Source organism: Leopardus geoffroyi, chromosome B4 (genome assembly GCF_018350155.1).
Source record: "Leopardus geoffroyi isolate Oge1 chromosome B4, O.geoffroyi_Oge1_pat1.0, whole genome shotgun sequence".
Lineage (NCBI taxonomy): Eukaryota > Metazoa > Chordata > Mammalia > Carnivora > Felidae > Leopardus > Leopardus geoffroyi.
This window is the reverse complement of record NC_059341.1, coordinates 115,651,715-115,672,703: the sequence shown is the minus strand read 5'-3', so window position 1 is coordinate 115,672,703 and position 20,989 is coordinate 115,651,715. Positions and strand designations below refer to the sequence as shown.

The 20,989-nt window shown below is 47.8% G+C and overlaps 1 protein-coding gene across 4 annotated transcripts; it reads right to left on the bottom strand.

Moving 5' to 3' along the window:
* Nucleotides 1-14,810: 14,810 nt before the first annotated feature.
* SOCS2 (suppressor of cytokine signaling 2) lies at nucleotides 14,811-20,832 on the bottom strand. 4 transcript variants are annotated; one of them, XM_045463743.1, is made up of 3 exons: nucleotides 20,816-20,832; nucleotides 18,032-18,389; nucleotides 14,811-16,315 (listed from the first exon to the last, which is right to left on the bottom strand). In XM_045463743.1, the coding sequence occupies exons 2-3, from the start codon at nucleotides 18,168-18,170 to the stop codon at nucleotides 15,858-15,860; spliced, it is 597 nt and encodes a 198-aa protein (XP_045319699.1). In that variant the 5' UTR covers nucleotides 18,171-18,389; nucleotides 20,816-20,832; the 3' UTR covers nucleotides 14,811-15,857. The 4 variants fall into 4 exon arrangements, with proteins under 4 accessions (XP_045319699.1, XP_045319696.1, XP_045319697.1 ...); XM_045463740.1 differs by lacking the exon at nucleotides 20,816-20,832 and adding an exon at nucleotides 19,747-20,022; XM_045463741.1 differs by lacking the exon at nucleotides 20,816-20,832 and adding an exon at nucleotides 19,146-19,648.
* Nucleotides 20,833-20,989: the final 157 nt, after the last annotated feature.

Below are 20,989 nucleotides of genomic sequence, written 5' to 3'. Positions count from 1 at the left end.
CACTGCTAGAAGTGCGCTCATATATATCCCCCTAAGCACATAGTGATGTTGGCACAGAGGTTTTTTCCTGCATCACTGTAATAGCAGAAAACTGGAAACGACCCAAATTTCGCCCATGAGAAGGAGATCCATGCAATCAGTGATGGTGCGTTCATAGGATGGGACACTGTGCAGATGTTGAAAAGAATGTGGTGGACCTTTTTGTTATCATAAGGATATACAAAGCTGTACAGATATGAAGAGATCCCAGATACTGAAATAAGAAATTAAATAGCCTAATGCATAACATCCTATTTGGGCTTTTTAAAGAAATGATTTAAACATACGCTTATCGTGCATTTTAAAATTCTGAAAGAACAAAAGAGAAACTTTTAACAATAGTGACCTCTGGAGAGGAGGCTGGCAATTTTATTTTCCCCTTCATAGGCTTCTGAACTGATTAGACTTCTAATCGTGGTAATAACAGCCCTGTTATTACTTTCAGAATAATTCAAAACGAGCTAATAATACACGCTGACATTAAACCCACATGAGCAAAATCCGCGCGGATGCTCCTCGAGGAGACAATCCAAGGAAGCGACATTCTCCTGTATGTCAGGATCGCTAGGGCTGCGCGAGCAGATGTTAACCCGTTGGACATAGAGCAAAATGCGAACGCAGCCATTGACTCTGGGTTCCCCGCTCCGCTGGCGTGTTTCCAACATGAAACGCGTTGACATCGGTCGGTTTCTAAAGGTCTCCTGTCTCCCGACGCTGCAGTGCAGGACGGGCAGGATCCCCGGGCAGCCGCAGCCGCGTCCGGGGGGGAGCTGGCGGGCCGCGGCCTCGCACAAAGGACTGTTTCTGTATCACCCAGCGGCGCCAGTATCCCTTCCCCGGCCACAGCCTGTGTGCACGTGTCGCAGACATTAGAGCCAGTCCCTGCGGCAGCTCCGTTCGAAAACTCGAAAGCTCTCGAGTAGAAGGAAGGGAAACTATCCCAAGTGAGATTCCTCCTCTTCCCGCAGACACACACACACACTTTCTTCTCCTCGCTCCCCGTCTTTTTCACGCTCCTCTCTACCGGTTCCTAGAAATATCTACCGGGCTATTTCGTTTCTGGTCTAGTATGCATAAATCAAAATCAATTCGTTTCCAGTCTGTCGTAGGAAGCCTTGGTTTTCACCCCCTTTATTCACCATACCGTTTCTCTCTTCTGGTGCTGCCTTAACCTGCTTATTAAATGTCTTCAAAAAATTGGGTTTGAAGGTCTGTAGCTTAAATGTCTTCCAAATATAAAACTTTCCTCCACTATAATTATATTTCAATAATGCATTTAAAAAAAAAAAAAAGTCCCTTTGCTCCCAGAGTATTTTGAGGCTTAACAGCAATGCCAACAAGTAAAAACTTGTTATCTTCAGTGTTAAGGGAGAAGCCAGTAAGTTTAAAGAAAAGTTAACTCATCGTATTCTCGGGCAATACCTCTCACATCTTCACTAACAATCTTCAACTTGCTCTTCAGATATTTATAATGCAAATGTGGGGGGGGGGAAAGGACTGTGATTTTCATGTATAAATTGGGAAGCTAACTTTTCCACAGCGTGTTTCTCCCAAACCCTGCTCTCTCTCCCTCCCTCCAAAAAAACAGCAGCAGTAAACAGCAAACAAATCTCAAGGTTAACCCCAAAGTAATCTCTTTAGTTACTGAGTTGAGAAATGTTACATAGAAAATAAGGGGGGGGGGGGGGGAATGTGCTTTTTTCTAAAAATTTGGGGGCTAATCTAATGTCAGTAGCTAAAACTGTATTTTACTGCATCAGTAACTTTCACAAGTCCAGATACTTGCTTATTTGTGCCATAAATCCATATTAACAATCCACTACTTTGTCAACCTTCTCAGCTTTGGCGCTAATGGAAGGTGCTGTTAACAGCCCTCAAAACTAAAGTTCCTTTATTTCTTCTGCCACTTGAGAAAAAGTTCTGCCACAAAATTCTAATAACACTAAGTTCCTACAAATCAACTTGGAAACGTCTAAATGTGTTTTTCCTAGAAAAAGTGCCAGACATCAATTTTATCTGGCAACCATCAAAATACATCAGACCACAAAACTATACATTCCTGGACCTCACAAGACGCACGGCAAAAAAATTTCCTCCAGCCAACCAAGTGTTCAGCTGCAACTCTGCAGTCTACAACATGGGCAACAACACTGAAATTAACCTCTGCTACCAAGCCAAGTAACACGCCCCCACCCCCCCTCCCGCAGAGGGATGGGTGGAAATTTCAAGTCCACCTTCTCAATTTCTGGTGTGAGATTACACAGGATTATTCAACTCGGCATCACACTAGACTCACTTTCACAAAAAACAAGCATAAAGTCCAAGTAATGGAATTTTTATTTGCACATTCTGTGTTATTTTATATGAAGACAAATGACAGAAAACATGGGAACTTAAGTAAAAGACCAATTTCCTAGAATGTCACGGTTGGTAAAACGTGTGTAACTGGAGTATGGCATAATTGATGTACACGGTGACCTCAAGAGAGGAAGTGCCTTTGGGATCTATCAGTCATTTATTCAACACCTAAAATGAAAACCATAGTGGGGATTACAAGGCACTTTCCTGAACAGAATTTGCCATCTAGCTAGACAAGATAACACTACAAGAGTTCAGAACAATGTAGGATTGACAGCTGGGGGTGGGGGGTGGGAACCAAGGGATAGTGATCTTTGATTATGTCTCTCCATACTGCTTTATTTTTTCAAAACCTTGCTACATGTCTGACATTAATAAAGGTTTAAGAGTCGAACATCAGTGATGGAAAGGAAAGGACAGATGTGGCAAGGAACAGGAAGAATTCTGCTCTAGCCAGAAACTTGATGGGGGAGCAGGGTACACACAGATCTCTCCTTCTGCCTATGTCCCAGATCTATCAGCAAGTTCCCGCTGTCTCTAGAATCTCCCCCAGATTCTTCCTCCTCACCCTCTTCTCCACCACTGCTTCAGGCTGGCCGCCCTGCTCACAATCCCCTTCCTCTGGTATTTGAGTTCTGACCTCTTTTGACAGTCCAGCAAAGACCATGGACCCCCTGCTTGGAATACTGTTTTGAAATAAAAAAAAAATGGAATATGCAGATCACAAAAGATGAATTCTATTAAAATGCACACACCAAAATGTTTTATTGGTGATGTAACAAGATAGATTTTATCAATTCGTTCAATGACAAGATGTAGCTGTGGGTCTACTGGCTACAGGATTTTCAGTTTAGTGAAAAATGTAAAGGGTATTTTGAGACAGCAGCAACAACCGTACTATGATATCTATATAATATGTAACAAAAATTTCTGATTTCTATTGGTGATAAACTCACATCTTCTCTTTTTCCATTTTTTTTAAGTTTATTTATTTATTTTGAGAGAAAGGGTGGGGGAGGGGCAGAGAATCCCAAGCAGGCTCCGCACTGTCAGCACGGAGCCCAATGTGGGGCTCAAACTCAGGAATCCTGAGATCATGACCTGAGCTGAAGTCAAGAGTTGGATGCTTAAACGACTGAGCCACCCAGGCTCCCCTCTTCTGCTAATTCTATTGTGATTCGTCGCCTACATTTATATTTGAAGGAAATGCTTGATTTCACATAGAGGTTAATGACAAAAACAATTTTTCACATCTGAGTTTGCAGATCCCAAGCGTTCTGTCCAGGGATTTCTTGCATCTTAATTTTGGATTAAGAAGTCCTGATCTAGAGATCTGCTCCTCCTGACCAGTATCCACATTGCCAGTAAATCTGATGTTATCGTTCTTCAGCGCAAAGGTCTTCCATAGCTCCCTGACTTCCTGGGGCAAATGCAAACTTTTTTGAAAGGCAAGCAAAACCCTCGGTGCTCTGTTCTCTGCTCACCGTCTGGGGCTTATCCCCCAACTCTTGCAACCTCTGCGCCCTGCCTGTAGCTCAGGCCAACCCATTCTTTCAGTGCCAGGTCAAAAGCTGCCTCCTCCTGGATGCCTTCCCTGATGTCTTCAAGCAGACCCAGGCATGTCTTTTCTGTCTCCACTGCTCATTGCACAAACCTCATCACAGGGATTATTTTACTGTGCTATGGTTGCCGCCATGTGTGTTGTCTTTCTACCACCAGCAATCCCCTTGAGGTGGAAACTGTTTTTTAACTTTGTGCTGGACCTTGCCTCATGCCTAGCACAAAGAGACGCTCAGTAAATCTCTGATGAAGGATTGAGTGAATGAAGGACTAAATAAATGAAAGAGATAAAGGGGGAGAAATCAAAGATAAAGCTACAGGTTGTTTATTTATGTTTGAGAGAGAGAGAGAGAGCAAGAATGGGGAAGGGGCAGAGAGAAAAAGAGGGATTCCCAAGAGGGCTCTGCACTATCAGCATGGAACCTGATGAGGGGCTTGAGGCTGGGCTCGATGGGGGCAGGGGGGGGGGTGGGTGGGGTGGGGAGGGGGGTGGCGGGGAGGGTCTGGAGGGAGGATGCTCAAACCCACAAACTGTGAGGTCATGACTTGAGCAGAAATCAAGAGTCTTGCTTAACTGACTGAGCCACCCAGGTGCCCAGATAATGCTACAGTTTCTGATCTGGATTAATGTAGGAAAAAAAAAAGAGAGAGAGAGAGCTAGAGAGAGAGAGAGAGAATGAAGGAAAAATTGTGCTCATAAAGTTTTAAATTAAGTACATGTACAGATTCTAATTTTTTCAAAGATATTAACTCATGAATACAGCAGAGCATAATTATCCACTCAAACACACCATTTGTTCTAGTATTCTTATTATACATACATGTGCTACAGAAAAAGATCCAAACTAGAAACAGGTTGCATTCTGAAACAAGGTTTGCAAACCGGTCGTCTGGAGTTTAGAACACAGTTTCCCTCAGAAGCAAATTGAAATTAGTAAGAAGGTGCCCAATGTATCTCACAAGTCCATTTGATTTGTAGTGTGCCTGAATGTCTCCGTGTTTAACTGAAGACCAGTAGAAGTAATACTGTTCAATACTATTGTAATATAGCCAATTGGACAAAGCAGCAAGAAGCGAATGGGAACATTATTTATCCTGAATATTGACATTGGAGAAAAGACAGGTTTAATTTTAGCAGGCTGAGGAAGCCAGGAGAGATATTTACGAAGATCAGAAGGAGCTTTTGAGGGAAGAAGCCTTGGCTGTTTAATATGTATAATTTCACTTCAAGACTGAAGACGTTTCCTTTTGGCTCAAGGGAAGGAAAGAGAAAAGCTATTTTGCGGTACTTGAAAACGTTTTGGAAGACAAAGGGGAAGGAGGACTGGAATTCGAGAGGTTCTGTGTGTCCTATAAAGGTTACCTGAGGTCAAATTAGCCAAAATAGAAAAAAAGAAGCAAGCTTTACATGGCATGGTATAAGTGGGGGGTTGTTACTGCTGCTAAGTATTTCTGGTTTTCTCCCCATCCTGGACACAGGGGAGGGCTGGACCACCCGGCCTCCTTGTGTCTGAGTGGCACCCCTTTGCAGAGTGCCGGCCAATGAGTGGAGAATAGAAGTGACAAGGCAATTAAATGCCAAGGAGAGATCCTTGGGTTTCTCCTTTCCCGCTGGCTCAGCACCTCAGCCACGTTTTAAGAGGTGACTCCTTTGGATGCCTGGGTTCTGAAATGACTTAAAGAAGAGCCCCCCTTATGACACATGACAGACACGTATAGACAGGGAAATCTGTTAAGATATAAACCGTTGTTGTTTTAAGTCACTGAGAGTATGGAGATATTTGTTTTGCAGCATAACCTAGCTGATTATGACTGACACATTGTTCTTATACTTTACCTCCAGAGAAATGAGAAAGGCTAGCAGGGAAGAGACAACCGGCTATGGCTGCCCTGGTTAGACATCTAAAGGAGAACAGAAGAAGGGAGAAGAGGTGTCAATCAGATGGAAGCCATCTTCCCCAGCTGGTGCTCAGGCTTTGGGGAGATCTTGTTTTACTTGGAAATTAAAGACCCAATAATACCATAATTACAAATTGGGAAGACAGGGTCCTAGCCTTCTTGCAATTAACTACATGCAACTAGAAGATACACAGCCTTGGCATTCATCACTGAGGTACATGCTAGGTGGAGGCCTCAGAGCTTAACAGCATTTGTCAGCTTGAGAAAAATGACGCAAGAGTGAATAAAAGCATGGATTTGGGAGTCATACTGGCCTGAGTTCAAATCTTAGCTCTCCCTCTTAAGTCACTAAATCTTTTTCTCTAAAGGAGATAAAAACAGAATCGACTTCAAAGGTTTGCTGGGAGCACTGAATGAGGTCATATTTGTTAAGTGGCAAAAGCAGTGTTTGGCACTACTAAATATTCTAGCTTTTTCGAGTCTTCTGGAAGCCCAAGAGTTGGTTTGTTATAGAAAGGTCACCTCATTGTCATGTCCTGAACATAACAAATCCCATGGCCTACGAAGTGTAGTTTCGAGCTGGATCTCGTGGGAGCTCTCAACCATTACTAAGCTCAGTGACGTGCCTCTGCCTATGACAGCTGCACACCCCCATCCTCCTAGGCTATCAAGATCAAAGGTGCGCCCCACTTTAAAACAGATGCAGGAAAATCCAAAGATGCAAGATGGATAGATTGGGGCAGTATCCATCATGCTCCAAGATTCTTTTCATTTTACCAAAGAACCCAAGAATTCCAATAGTATTTTGCAGGTTTTTTTCATTTCTTCTTCTTCTTTTTTTTTTTTTTTTTAAATGAATTGCTTGACAAAGAAAAGGAAAAACAAAGCTCATTGGTTCCCTTGTCCATGAAGGAGCTATCAGAAATGAAAATAATCTATGTAGGTGGGAAAAAGGACTTGTGGAAACACATCTGTTGCCCGCAATTTTCTAGGGGCACATCTATGACACTGGTCAGGGAGCAAAGCCAGCCCTCCAGGTCCTTGGTAATGAAAATTCATGCAGAGTTATTGTGATAATAGAGGACACATGTCAGATTCCTGTTTCTCCAGCACAACCAAGATCTACAACCCCACATTCAAACTCCTTGATTACAGGGAGGCCCTCAACGATCCACAGCCAGGTGAAAACACAAAATTCTTCTAACCGGGATAAAAATGGAATCAATTGGCTCCAGCTGTGAAAAAGTCCACAGTTAAAAGGAAGTTACTATTTTTTCAAAATAAATGAAAATATATTATGGCATAGAGGTAACAATCTACACTATAATTTAAGTGGAAGCTGAGACGCCACAAAAATGCGGAGCCTGCCTCTCCTAGGGCCGCTCCCACCCCAGTGGGAGAGAGATGGCACTCACATCTGTGCACGTGGGTTAACTTTATCAGACAGGATCGAAAAGCATGAAGACGCCAAGCTTCTCATTGTACAGATGAGATAACCGAGGCCCTGAGAGATTCAGCGTTTGGCCCCAGGTCAGACAACCAGAAGTGGACCCCAAGTTTACCCAGTCCTGAAAGAGACTGCATTTTGACTTCGTTCCATACTTTGCAATTGATTAAATTCTTTCCGACTATCTCTCGACTCAGGCAAAGCAGCCCATGATGGGAACGGCCACTACCCCCTCAGGCAGCAAGGACTGCCCTGATGCCAACAAGACCCCGCGTGACTGACCCCAAGATAAGGCTCAGCCTGACCTTTATTGCCCACCTGCTTGTACTCACCGACCTTCTCCCCCCTAGTTTCCTTACACAAACCTGGAAATATTTTCAGCACTTTGGAGTTAGTCTTTGAGACACTAGTCTGCTGTCTTGACCTCACCGAAATAAGTTCCTCATTCTGCCTTTGGGTTTTGTCAATAGCGAGTGGCCAAACCTGGTGTGTGTGGGACGGGGACCCCCACCCCCACTCCGAGCTGGTGTTTTTGCTCCCGTGCACACTGGATATGGTCGTAGTTCAAGTTTCTGCTGCTGCATCACCACCTCCTCCTTTCCTGAGGATGGAATCTGCCAAGTACGTACCCCGCCTGGCCGGTGTGGAAGCCCACCTTCCGAGGGAAGCATGTGCCTGCAGGACCTAAAGCCCCAGACTCCAGGGCAACTGTGAGCCTGCAGAGGAGGAAGGGGGTCAACGGCTGCCCCCTTCTCCATCTTCTGCCAATCTTGCCTCCTCCTCTCCCCACGCCTAGCAGCTCACACCTGCCTAGTCTCCTTAACTCTCCACTCTCGCTTTGTCCAGGACATTTTCCAAAGGGGCTCCAGAGGGATGATATAAAACACAAACCTAGTTTAGCTACGCCCCCATTTAAAAAGCTTTTATCCATTTGCCCTCTAGATAAATCCCAAGCTATTAAGATCTACAAGATCTACCCCCAACTCACCCCTACCCTCCTCTCCAATCCCTCAAAGAAACGCCTCTGTCACCGGGGAGTCTAAAGTCTCCTTCCTGCCCTTTAATAAGCAGACACAAGGCACCTTCCTCTGATGTCCTTCTCCAACCCCTCAAGGCAAGTTGATGGCACCTTGTCCACAGGTAACTATTATTGCCTTTATCACAGCATTTTACAATACATTGTTCACAGAATTCAAGCTCCTATATGGGATCCTAAGACACAGAACTGAGCTTCAGAGCCCCCCCCCCCAAAACCCTGGGTTTAAACCATGTTACTGGAAAGCTGTTTTCTTTCTCCAAGCCTCAGTTTCATTTTCAATAAATGGGGAAATCCACACCTTACCAGTTTGTTGCAGGTATTAAATGGAATGACAAGGCAAGGCATAGAAGGTACAAGTGTGTTGACTAAGTTATCTCTTCCCCTGGGCTATAAGAGTTCAGTAATGCAAGAACAGGTTTTTTGTTTTCTGTTTTTTTTTTTTTTTTACTCTTTTGCAGTCCTCATGAATAATACAGTAGACATGCATTAAATGTTGGCAGAATAAAGGGGAGAGGGAGAAAAGCAAGTGAGAAGGGAGGGAGGGAAGAAAGGAGGAAGGAAATTAAGTAATGAAAATGAATGAATGAAGCTAGGAGCAAAAACAGACACCCTGATCTGTTAGAGCTAAAAGAGGTATTTTTAAATATTAGTCATAGGACTTTGCGAATGTCCTATTGCTCCCTACTAGGAAACTCTGACAAGATATCTGCAGGCACTAGGAAAAGATCATCAAGAGACCGGCCCATCCACCAGAAAGCAGTGTAGTTCAATATAGGATTGGCATGCAGATTTTAATGTATGCCTCAATTTGTTCATTCCCACTCTGCTCTAAAACACTGGACGTGTCACAAAGGAGGATACAAATAAACTGATCTTACCGTCAAGAGGTCTCAGTTATAGAGGACATAATACCTGCATCAGTGGTGATGTTAAACCAATCATCCAGGGAGGGGGGGCAGGGAAAGCCTAATTTGTTGTGTCTGCCAATTGCTGTGGTGTAACTATTCCCACCGTGGCTGAGTTCCATCTACCAATGATTTACTCATAATTATTGAGCTCACAAAAAAACCCCTATGTATAGTGGTTCGCCCCCACCCACCTTTATCCACAGGGGATGTATTCCAAGATGGCCAGTGGATGCCTGAAACACGGGTAATACCAAGCCCCATATATATACCAGGTTTTTCTTATCCATACATTCCTATGATCAAGTTTAATTTATACATTAGGCACAGTAAGAGATAAGCAATAACATAGAACAATTACAACAATATACTGTGATAAGTTTATGTGAATGTAGTCTCTCTCAAAATATCTTACTGTACTCACCCTTCTTGTGATGATGGGAGATGATAAAATGCCTACATGAGGGGATGAAGCAAAGTGAGTGACAGAGGGATTGTGACATCTCGTCTGGCTACTATCTATCTTCTGACCCTACATCAGAATGAGAATCATCTGCCTTAGGAACCTTGATTGGTCAGCAGTAACTGACCCAGCTGGAAGCCAGCAACTAGATGGTGGGTAAGAAGTCACGGCTGTTTAACAACTGGCTCTCAGGAGCCCTCAGCCAGCCACAGATTCTCCATCCCTCTTAGTTTTCTCATTCCTGCCATCGTTTTAGTTACTCTGTTTTTTATTAGCATCCTCACTGCCTGATGGACAAGGAAAATAGATCAGAGAGGCAACTAATTTTTCTGTCAGTGGTTCCAGCAAAGGAGATTGAATGGGGAGGAAGGTCAAAACTATTAGCTACGATATGTTCATAGGTTTCTACTATCCCCCTTCTCTCTGCCCCGGATTCCTGCAGATGAGTGAAGACAGGTACCCTAATCAAATGCGCAAAATACGAACACACTTTCTGACCGAATATCGACTTGACGGCCGCAACCTGGAAACAGAAATGGGGAGAAAGCAGCTATGTTGGAAACCTAAGAAAGGTCGCGTTCATCGAGATGGCAGAGGGGATATGAAAATGGGACTTCTCTGGGTAGAAATAGCAGGGAAAATATTTTTCTGAAAGTTACAGATCACAGCAGCTTTCTGGACCCAAATCTCAACAGGAAAAAACATACCAAACTAATAAGGGAAAACTGTTCAGCAAAACACACATCTTTATCTTAACATGGTTAGAAACCGGGGCGACATGGAAAAGTTTAATGAAGTTCTGTGATGAAGTCCCACTCTCTCAGCTGTAGGAAAGGTGTTCCCTGGGTGCTATTTATGCTTTGACAAAAGAGGAAGGCACTGGCCACATTGCCTTCCCCCTCCCAGTGTTTGTAAGGGAGGCGGCACCCCCCTGAATAACACGTCACAAAATGTGCTCCTGACCTCCAGGGGAAGTAGAGGGTGCAGTTCCGAGTAAGGCTTGTCTATAAAAGCGGTTTTCTTTTTATGGCTCAGCAAATGTCTTCTGATGTGAACCCCATTCTCTGTAACCACACTTCGTCTGATCCCGAGCTCCTGAAGGAATACCCTAGCCCTGCTCCGTGATTTCAGCTTACTTACTGTCTAGGCATTCGGGATTCCGGGGCTTTTAGAGGCTACAGTGGCAACAGCTGTTGCTTTACTTCGGTACTAAAGTTAAGCACCCTGAACTCAAGCCACACAGAGGAAACATTAGAAAAATCAAAACTATGTGAAGGTGAGTGAGCATACAAGAAAAAATATGCCTCCGCAGGAGGAAAGAAACACAACTATCACAGACTCATTCTCAAGGAGACGAGAAGGGAGGGATGGAAGGCACTCCCGCTCTGTTCAAATGAAGTGCAATTTAACAGTAAAGGAGCCTCCAGGATTTGACATTAAAAAAATAATAACAAACACATGCAAGTAACAAGTGTGCATTTAGGGCTGGCTACCTGTTTCACAACCTGAAAGGAATCAGAGAGAGACTGGAGACAGATTTAATCTCCAGGTATTCGAAATTACCCAACTCAAGGAGAATATAATTACCCTCTTTCACTGGAGTAAATAAGGCTGGGCAGGGCTGTGTCAAATGAGCTAAAAGGGCAAATTTATGGCACAGAGGGCAGAAAGTAAGGCAGGAATTAACTGTGCCATTATGCCCGTGAGCGGACAAAAGAAAGAACGGGCTCCACTGGTGAGGACAGGAGGGTGGGCAGTGACCCGGGCACCCACGACTGTGTGTGAGTCACATCTGGCAGAGGCAGAAATGAGATCATAAAACAACATGGATGGCAGGTTTTCGATCTTCAAACAGCAAATAGATCAGAAGCGTTGAGGAGTTAAAGTTAACACACAACTCTAACGTGGATTGAGACGTCACGAAAACCAGCAAGGGTGGATTCTCCAGGGTGGGGTGGAAAGACCCGAGAACTGGTTATGACACCGCATGGCATTCCAAAGGCCTGCTCTCCAAATTTTCAGAGGAAGAAGAACGTGATGTTAAAAGCACAGTAGGGCCTGCACACGCGGGGTGGAAAGGTACAGCTTTTATGAACACTGAGCCCAAGGCCAGACTATCCGGGCACAAATACCAAGTCCACCGTCGATTTGCTGAACTGCGTGTGTGCCCACGCACGCACAGGTAGGCTCAGATCTGTTGACCTCCCTGGGTCTGAAAATTCTCTTCAGTGAAATGCCGGAACTAAACTCTGCGATCTGAACGGGGATTTCAAGTTTCAAAATTCTAGGAAATAAACCATCGAGAGACGTTACAGGCCTCTTAGTAAATGAAAGGTCTAGGATGAACGATAACCCTTTTTTGCTCCAAAACACAGAACTGAGACCATGACCACAGAGACAAGACAGGCCTCAGGCCAGCTGTTACATGGAACCACAGCCACTCAACCCCCACTACCCTGTGCCTAAAACCGACAACCGAGAAGGGCACGGCCTGGTCTCAGGACATTCCATCCCTTGGATTACTTCATGACGTCTCTGTCTCCTACCCGCCTACCAGGGTACAATTTTCTAAAAGCAGAAAAAAAAAAATCCTTCCCAAGAAAATAAACACTCCAAACAACTGTCCCATTCTGTTACCTATTTGGATTACATAATTACTATGAAGTCAAGACTTTCTTACTGACATGCCAAAAAAGAACTCTCAGCTCCTAAGTTGAACTTTTTCTCCACCGTTCAAAGCTCTAAAAACTAAAACCCAAGTCCCTAAAAAGCAGTCCCTAGTGCCCACTAGAATGGAATAAAAACCCCTCTGCCTCAAATCTGCTCAGAGTGGAAACTCACATCAAAATATCTTAAGTCCATGGAGATTTAGAAGTTTGTGTACTCTGGTCTTCAACAGTAAAAACAATAGTACAGACCCTCACTAAAGGCCCAAAGTGCCTCCATAGGGAGAGAATACTGGCTTTTTTCCTGGCTCCATTGAGGATAACTTAGTCAAGTGTACCTTTTCCGTTTGCCCATCTATAAAATGGGGCTACCAATAATTGGTAACTGGCATCATTTGCCCACAACCAAGCAAAATAGTTAACCCTCAGGGCACCTGGGTAGCTCAGTCAATTAAGCATCCAACTCTCGATTTCCACTCAGGTCATGATCTCAAGGTTTAGGTTCGTGAGTTCTAGCCCCAAATCGGGCTTCATGCTGACAGCACGGAGTCTGCTTGGGATTCTCTCCCTCTCCCGTTCATGCTCTCGCTCTCTCGCAAAATAAATAAAACTTAAAAAAAATCTAAGGGGCACCTGGGTGGCTCAGTCGGTTAAGTGTCCGACTTCAGCTCAGGTCACGACCTCACGGTCTGTGGGTTCGAGCCCTGAGTGGGGCTCTGTGCTGACAGCTCAGAGCGTCGAGCCTGCTTCGGGTCTTGTGTCTTACTCTTTCTCTGCCCCTCACCTGCTTATGCTCTGTCTCTCTGTGTCTCTCAAAAATAAACAAACACTAAAAAAAAAAAATTTTTTTTAAGTTAACCCCTTCCTCACTTACCCCTACACCAGGAAACAACTACTGGGCCAAGGTGATTCGAATCCCACAGAGGACATTAATTAAGGTACCTGTACTTTTCCAGTTGGGGCAGCAGTGAAAAGGCTGAGGGTTCCTTTTATAGCCTGTTGTAACTTGTTTGTCTGGATCAATGTAGAAATAGCAGCACTTTGCTCTTCATAATTCCTCTCCAGGAATAAAAAGCGCTAGGATATTCCTGGAATGCCTCCTCACTCACAAATTATAAGTCGGACCTCCTGCAATCACTGAACTTTGCTCATACGGTCGGTGTCAAGATTAAATGAGATAATGCATGTAAAGAGCTGAGCAAGAACTAAATAAATGATGTTAAAAAAAACCTACAGTGAACCACCACACACACACACACACACACACACACACACACCTGCCCCCACTAAAAAAAGGACTATCTCCTGATGCTTATCAACTTACTTGGAATAGGGAAGACTGAAATGTAAGGTAATCGTTCCACGGCACACTCTAGAGATATTGGCTAGCCTCTGGTGTTCTCATAGTCAGTCAGTCACCTGCTAGTAGTAACGCCAAGAACTTTCCACAATTCTGTGTGCTCGTTCATACCCCAGCAGTCCCGTCCAACTCTCAACATCAAGAGGCATCAGAGAGTTTGAACCAATGGGAACAGAAATGCAAAAGACCTTATAGAAAGTCCAAAGCCCCGGACATTGATCATGTGGAAGTTTTGCCAGAAAAGTCAAATACCCTACACTAACCGTTTAGTGTGTGTGTGTGTGGGGGGGGGGGTGGGAAATAAGGCACAGAATCTAAACATCCTAATGAAAAAGTCCACATCTAGACCAGCCCCTAAAAGTAGAGCTCTTCTCTAAATTTTAGGCTACAAATAAATTCTTCGTAAGGCACACCTAGCCATCTTTGCCGTTTGGTTGTGCATGGTTCTGTTTTCCTTCTAGGCCCAAAACCGTTTTTCAAGAGCTTCATGAAAATACGAATATTTTCATGACGAGGGATATGCAGGTTTTACTATAATTTATAACTGAGTTTTATAATTCACTTGGGGCACACAAGACATACAACACTCACTTTGCCAGTGACACGCCAAAGAATGTAACCAAGCAGGGCATTTTTTTTTTTTTCTTTTTAGAGACGGCCAAATGAATACTGTCTGGGCTCTACATCTGCAACGGTCACGAGGTGGTGGCAAAAAGTAAATAGCCATAAAACTTTGAATTTTTATTGTGTGTTATGCCTATCAACCCATAAAAGACCAGGATACGTCACAGTTTTTGTAATTTCTAAACCATTTTTGGGGAAAACACACAGGGCGTTAGTGTTACCCTTATTCAATCGGTAAAAAACCAGGCCGCTCGAAGGCACTTGTACTTTCTAAGCCACGCCTGCCAAATGCAAAGGGCAAATGCGGCCCATAACTTTAGGGAAGGGTAAGTCACGTGCTACCTCTTGCTGAGTGGTTGGTTGATGTCACATGACAGACGTTTTTACGACAACTGGCTAGTACCAGGAACGTGTATGTTCCCTACAATTCAAAGTAACAAGTGCAACTTGTAAAAGTCAAGTATTTTTATTTAATACATTCTAATCAAATAGTAACAGCAGTAAATAAACACTTTGAAAAACAGGCAAGTATCCCCCTATCTCTGGAAGAAAATTAAGTCAAAGTATTCTACATGGTAGAAGGGAGACCAAGTGCTGATGTCCGTGGTCAGACAATTCAAGGACAACTTGGAAATTTCTAAAGCCGTTTCCCAAAAGTCAATGGCAACAGGTTGGGATACAGCTACTTCAAAGGATAAAATGTCTGTATCTACATGGTTTTATTAACAGGGATTGAGTTGCACCTGTATAGCACGACATTCTTTAGCCTTAAAGGAAAAGACAAAGTCTTTTCCGTTTGCACCAGTTTGAAATATTTCTGAAATAAGGCTCCCTTAAAATGGATTACTACAGTACTCATTCACATGAGAGAGTTCATATATGTAGTAAAGAGTCAAATACAGGATTTCATGGTCACTTTTTTGGTTGATTTGGTTAATTGCATAAAAAGGAGGATAAATACTCACAAGCAGGATCTGTTTAACAAAACTCCTAGGTACATCAAGAACGCAAAAACAGAAAACGTCCTAAAGTAGACTCTGATCACCAGGCACGTAAAATTAAAGCTAAGCCTGCGTCAGTTTTTTCCTTCGACTTCTTCAGTGCTCCTGCACGGAGTTCTCGCTCTACCTCCAGAGTCTGGGCCTTCTACCTAACAAACAGGAACCCTGGGAAGGCAAGGCATTCTGATAAAATGTTCCTTCAGCCTCTACTCAGGACATTTTATTTTTAACTTAAAAGGATCAGCTGGTCTCGGTCAGCCTTAGGAAAGGAAGCATTACTCAGGTGAAAACATTTGGGGAAACTTTACCTAGCTACCTCGTCACACGTTTAAGTTAGATGGACTTCAGCTGTTTTTAGAATTCCGAGTAGTTATCCAGAGTAGTGACTCAAGTTTTGGTTCTTTTTTTTTTTTTTTTTTTTTTTTTTTTTTTTTTTTTATACATAGCTGCATTCGGAGATACTCTATAGGAGGCATGTTTAGAAAAAGAGAAACACTTATACCTGGAATTTATATTCTTCCAAGTAATCTTTTAGTCTTGTTGGTAAAGGCAGTCCCCAGATGGTGCCGGTGCATTTGTTAATGGTGAGTCTACAGAGATGCTGCAGAGGCGGGGCTGATGTGTAGAGCGGTTTGGTCAGATAAAGGTGAACGGTGCCGTTCCGGGGCGCTTCTGGGCCTGTCCGCTTATCCTTGCACATCTGAACGTAGTAGTCGATCAGATGAACCACACTGTCAAACTGTTTAAGCTTGGATTTGACACATATGATAGAGTCCAACCTGAATTTCCCATCTTGGTATTCGATTCGCAGATTAGTTGGTCCAGCTGATGTTTTAACAGATATTGTTAGTAGGTAGTCTGAGTGCGAGCTATCTCTAATCAAGAAAGTTCCTTCTGGTGCCTCTTTTAATTTCTCTTTGGCTTCATTAACAGTCATACTTCCCCAGTACCAACCTGGGGTTTCCGTTCAAGAAGAAAAAGAAGAGAGGGTAAAATAGTTATTATACAGAATTTCTTAAATAGGGCAAATACTTGGCAACAATTTTTCTAGCTCTAAAGAGAAGTGTGTGACAGTTTACCACAGACTACCATAAATATTTTAGGTAGACATCTAATGAAAATGTGGGTCCGTTTTATGAACACAAACTGTGAGCCAGTTTTCTTCTTTAAAAAGTAACGTTCGGTAGCCCTTTAAACTCTCTTGAGATTTTCTCCGAAGGACACAGATTTTTGCCATAGGACACACTGGCTGAGAAAGCATGATGCTTCTAGCACCGTTCAAGTGAAATCAAAGTAAATTAGAAATAACTCGGAAGCTAGAAATAAAAGGCGTGCCCTTACAAAGGTGGAAACCCCAACTCCTGTAATCCCAGCAGTTTTGTAATCCCAAAACTTCTTGGAAGACTCGCGACCACCCTCTCCCTCCCTCCCCAAATCCGTTCATGGCAGAAACTCTGTTCAGAGACCTTGGAAAGTACTGCTATTTCCTTGTTTTTGAAGCGCGGTTCTACTACAACAGCTTCTGTTTGTTGCTTTGGTTACAACTACCGTATCAGCCACTGAGAAATGAGGGAAACCCCAACTGATAAGAAGTAATTCAAGTTTACAATCCGCACCTCCTTTGGACTTTGCCCTAATCCAAATCCCTTCATAACCTTCCGTCTCCCCAGCATTCTCCATTTCATCTGCCTGCACCATCCCGGGGCCCATCTCGTTTTCAAAAATCACTTCGAGCCATTCTGCATAAGAAGTCTGAACAATGCGCTCTTCCACCCCACCCCCCATCCCCCACCCCCCAAATTGCTCGGATACCTGCAATCTGCCGGTCCGCCCCGCTGAGGGAAAGTCGGTGGTCCACACTCAAAGACCGAACCGCAAATGACTTTTCCCTCTCTCTAGTGCTACCAAAACTTCAATTTTGCCCCAAACGTAAGCTTTTGGGATTCAGATTTTGAAAGCTTGCGTGGTTTGCCAGATTTTTTTTTTTTTTTTTCCAATCATCCCTTCTTTCAGACGCCGAGAGACGACGGCGGGCCACGCAAAGCGCAGGACTGCGCTTGAACCAAGCAATAACCCTGGGCGCGCAGCCCCTCAAGGCCGCGCTCTGCAAGGGGCTTCGCTGGCTGCCTTCCTCCCCGCCCTGCTGCAGCCGCCTGCGCGGCAATCAGTCCTTGGAACTTGGCCGCCAAGGTCCCGGGCTGCAGCGGCGGCTCGGCTCAGAAGCCGGATGCGGCTGAAACTGCGGGCAGCGCAGCGCCCACTGGCCGCCCTCGTTCCCCGCGGAAAGGGAGGCGCCTGGCTCTTTCTCCCGCTAGGGTTCAAGCCCGTGTACCGACCCCTGAGCAGCTGCGGCAAACAGCTGAAGGCTCCAGCTCCCTGAGAGGCTATTTCCAAGCAGCCCTTCTCGCGTTCTGCCCACTCCTAGGCCTCTGGGTCCCCCGAGAACCAATTTTCTTTCGCATTCCCAAGGATCCAGGGCCGTGCGGACATCCTCTCCGCGGGCCCCCGCCCTGAGGCGGGGACAGGAGGCGAGGGGTTGCAGTTCAATCCCATTCTTCGCTCCGCACCGCGGCCCCGCTTCCTAGCCGCGCTCCGCGTCAGCAAAGCCCCCAACCGCGTCTTTGGGGAAGCGACCCTTCTCGCGCGCGTCGCGGCTGGTCGGCTCCCTACCTGTTTGACCGAGCTCCCGTAGGGCCTTCGCCAGACGCGCCGCCTCCGGGGACGGCTCTTCCGCGGACCCCGCGGTCCCCCACTGGCTCTGCGTCCCTTCCGCGCCATTCCCGGAGGACTCGAGGCACCGCAGGGTCATGGGAGAGGGGTCACCGCGGCAAAGACAGGTGGCCGCCCGCGCTGGGATCAGAGAGGGGCACGCGTCCTTCTTGGAAATCAGTGAGAACCCCAAAGCAAGTCTCTGCGGGGTATCCGAATTGGTGGAGGGGGAGGGGATGGGAGGCTTCTGGCTTTTCCTCCCCAGGTCCCAGTGGACGGGTGGCAAAGTCCCCCGCAGGCGCGGTCACCCACAGTTTGCCTGCAAAAAAGAAAGTATGGGCTTGGGTCGGGCCAAATTGGACCCCTGCGTCCGGGATTGTGGGTGGGAAGACAGACGTGGAAAATCCCGGGGACTCCTCCGCGTCTATCCTCCCGCACGATTTAACCCCAAGCATCCAGTGACTGCCCCGGCCCAGCTGTAGAGAAAGGAGGATAAAAGAGAGAGCAGCGATCCAAGACGCCGGAGTTGCAGAGGGGGAGGGGGGAGGGACAGGATGAGGGTGGGGAACAGGGTGTCTTCCCGCCCAGGGCTACTAGCTGAAATCGCAGACTAGCAAAGACGAGTCACCTGCGGGTATGGTGGTAAATAGGCCCTAGTCCAGGACAAGCAGAAAAATCGCAAAGGAAAGAACAGGAGATATCCCCAAATTGGCACCCCTCTATCTCACACCCCGCACAGCCCGGGGGCCCCGGGACGAAGCACCCTGAGCCGCCAGCCCCGGGCGCCAAGGTGCGCGAGCTGCCGCACCCCCGCCCGGAGGCTGCCTGGCTCCTCTCTGCCCGCTCCCCAGCGCCCGCTTGGGGCAGAGTTGGGGGGCTCCCCGGGCTCCGTGGCTGCCCCTCTAGTGGCCGGGCGGCGGCGGCTGCTGCAGCCGCCGCGGGCGCTGTCGAGGAATCGGCCCAAGCGCGCAGCCCTCGCGGGGGCTCGGAGCCCGGAGCCGGGACCCGGGCCGGGGCAGAACGGGCGGCTGCGAGCGCCGCTGGACGTGCAAGACAACGAACGCCGAGCCCTTACCTCGGCCTCGGCCGCAGCGTCCACACCAGGCAGCCTCCCCAGCGGACATGGGGCGGGGGAGTCGGGAGGGGCCAGGGAGAGGAGGGGTTTCTGCCCGAGTTTCCCCAGTTGACTTTTAATTTGGGAACGAGATGCCTGGGGATGCGCTCCGCACTAGCCAGAGTTCTCTGCGCAGAGGGCAAACAAAAGCCCGGGGGATCTTCGCCTAGAACCCCCGGGCTCTGAAATCCCCCACCCTGGGCAGCTGCTGGCTTTCCCTCCGGCTGCGACCAAGGAGGTGGGAAGAAGAGAGGGAGGAGGAAGGAACTAGGGCGGGAGGCAGGCGGGTGGGGAGGAGCGGCAGATCAGGTTATTAGGAGGATTATTAATTTGGATGGCTGTTTGGGGTGGGGGAGTAAACTCCGGAGACTTCCCGACGCCTAGAAGGAGCCGAAGAAAGCAGGCAGTAGCGCCCGGCCGCGGGGCAGAGCCGAAGCTCGGACTCTCTCCCTGGCCGCTCTGAACTGCGGAAGCCAAGGCCGCCCGGCGCTCGCAGCCGCGCCCCGTGCCCTCCCCGGCGACCCTCCATGGGGAGGAGCCTTCGGGCTCCCGGGACCAGTACCTGCCGCCAACCCCCGGCCGAGCTCCTCCGGCGCCCGGGCTGCGGGCGCAGGGGATCCTGAGGCTGTGCGCACCGGGCCCGGGGGCGCACTGTCCGCGGCCCGCGCAGCGCCGGTTGCGGCGGGCGAGGAGGTTCATGCTTCAAGGGAAGCCCAAGGCCCGTGAGCCGCGGTGGCGGCGGCCAGACATGGCAAGAGTTAAACGTCTGTCCCCGGAGTCGGGTGTGCGCGCGACTTCCCAGCCCCGCGCGCCTCCCTAGCTCCCCGCCTCCCTCCCCTGTCCGCGCTCTCAGTGCGCCCCTCCCGGCCGCTGCGGAGGCCGCTTTCCAGGAACTTTCCAGGAATCCGTCTCACGTGACCGCGGCCCCCGCTCCTGCTTTAAAGAGGCTCCGGCGCTAATGCGCAGGCTTCAGGGGAGGCGGGCGCATAGCGCTCGTTGCGGTGCTGGGCGGCGCGGCTGCCTAGGAGTCCGCCCGCCTCTGACCGCACAGCTCCGAGTGCTCCGAGGCGCGCACAAGCCCCACCGCCACCGCCGTCCCCGCTTCGGCGGCCGGAGCCTGACCCCCACCGTGTCAGCTGTGCGCGGGGGTCTGAGGACCAAGCGATATCCTCGCCCAGCCGCGGGGCTCTGTCTTTCCCACCCGCTCCGCGCCTTCTCGACGTGACCCTCCCAACTGCACATTTTGTGAAAGGGATGCGGGAGAGGCTGGGGGTCCCCGAAAACGGCCCCTCTCGCTCTACAGCACATTAGTGGGGGTGGGAGAGGCCCCGATCCAGGCCCCCGCGCTCCCCGCCGAGAGCCGGAGGGAGCGGACCGAAGGCTGTGCCCTCGTCCAGGTCCTAGAAGGCGGCCAGCGAGCTGAGAGCGGTGCCTCCTTAAGCGGCGCTAGCGGCTCTGTCTCCTCCCCCAGGCGCTCCTGCTCTCAAGTCTCCGGCAGCAGCCCAGCCGGGCTCCTCCTCCCCTCCTCCCCCTTCCCCTCCTCCCTCTCTTCGTAGTCTACACGGCCCCACTGTCTCCTTCCGCTGGCAGACCCCGCTCACCTGCTCTGACTGCTGAAGGGGCGCCCTTACCTACGCTCCCGGGTCGTGCTGGACCGCCGGCCTCGGTGCCTTGCAGTCCCGAGAGCTCCCGTCTTGGCGATTTCTCCCGCAGGGCTAGCGCCCAGGGACTGGAAATTCGGAAAGATCTAGTCACTCCCCTGCCCGGAGACCCTCACCTCCTCCCACCCGATTGGAGGCCACCTG

Excerpts from the sequence above, each read along its gene's own strand:
- SOCS2 (XM_045463743.1), bottom strand. The coding sequence starts at position 18,170 with ATGACCCTGCGGTGCCTCGAGTCCTCCGGGAATGGCGCGGAAGGGACG. Across the intron at positions 16,316-18,031 it reads ACGGGAGCTCGGTCAAACAG|GTTGGTACTGGGGAAGTATG; the intron begins GTAGGGAGCCGA and ends CGGAAACCCCAG.